The sequence below is a fragment of the Chrysochloris asiatica genome, unplaced genomic scaffold (genome assembly GCF_000296735.1).
Source record: "Chrysochloris asiatica unplaced genomic scaffold, ChrAsi1.0 scaffold00161, whole genome shotgun sequence".
In the NCBI taxonomy this organism is placed as follows: Eukaryota; Metazoa; Chordata; class Mammalia; order Afrosoricida; family Chrysochloridae; genus Chrysochloris; species Chrysochloris asiatica.
The window spans coordinates 4,674,968-4,676,044 of NW_006408679.1; the positions used below are offsets into that span (position 1 = coordinate 4,674,968).

At 37.6% G+C, this 1,077-nt stretch overlaps 1 protein-coding gene across 1 annotated transcript in view; it reads right to left on the reverse strand.

Annotated features, from left to right (window-relative positions):
• Positions 1 to 1,077, reverse strand: part of DNAH14 (dynein, axonemal, heavy chain 14) — a 641,625-nt gene that overhangs the window by 480,596 nt on the left and 159,952 nt on the right. The window contains 1 exon segment of the mRNA XM_006871162.1: positions 521 to 589. Coding sequence (XP_006871224.1) covers positions 521 to 589 — 69 coding nt within the window.

The following is a 1,077-nucleotide window of genomic DNA, read 5'->3' on the forward strand; positions in this document are numbered from 1 at the left end:
TATCGTGTTTGGTAGGGTGGAGGGTCAGAGAAAAAGAGGAAGAGCCCCAGCGAGATGGATTGGCAAAGTGGCAGCAGCAATGGGCTCAAGTGTGGCAACAATTTTGAGGTTGGCCCAGGATTTGGCAGTGTTTCGTTCTGTTGTACATAGGGTCACTATGAGTCGGTACAGACTCTACGGCACCTAACAACAACAATAGTTAGATATGAATTATTAGAACTCAGAAGATTATAGACATATGAATACTCTTGCCTCTTAGACAAATGCTCTTGCTAAATTATGTTGCTTTGATGTGATGTCAGTATAAATGAAGGATTAAGGTAAGAAACAGTCCTATGATATTTATTATGGATTTCAATAAGAATGTGATTGAAGACATTATTTATTATGAAGGTACCTGAGTGAAATGTTAAATGGTATGAACATCTGAAAACAGGAATGATGTAAATTTAGGATACTATTAAAGTTTGTGTGGAAAAGAGAAAACAAGATTTTATTCTGGATGTTGAAATATAACCACTTTCGCTAGGTCTTTGATAGCCTCAGCTTTTCCTGAACCACCATTTGCCTGATGATGATGTAAGTTGTGCTAAATCGTTATTTAAAGAGAAGATCAGAACTCATCCCCATGGCTCAATTTTCAGACAAGCAATAAATAGGTATATAGAGAGGAAAACAGCACTAGTGAGGTATGCATAGCATTGAATGGTCAACCATTTGAGATCAAAGGGCAGCATTTATCCAATAACAAAGTTCAGATGAGTTAGGAAGCAAAGAAGAATGAGAACAAGAACCACAGGGAAGAAGCGGGCTAAGTGATGTTACACTGAGGGGATTACAATCATTCAGATGAAACAAAGTGTAACAGTTATTGAATGTAAAATGTGATCTGCTGTGTAAACCTTCACTCAATTCCCAGTAAAAAGTTAAAAGCAATAACAAAAAACATTGTGGGAAAATGTAATTGGTTAGTTTACAGAGCTTTAGCCTTTCAACCATTCTCCCCCTTAGGACAGAGGTTCCCAATCTTCTTGGTTGACAACACCCTTATTGTGGTTGTTGTTAGGTGCAGTTGAG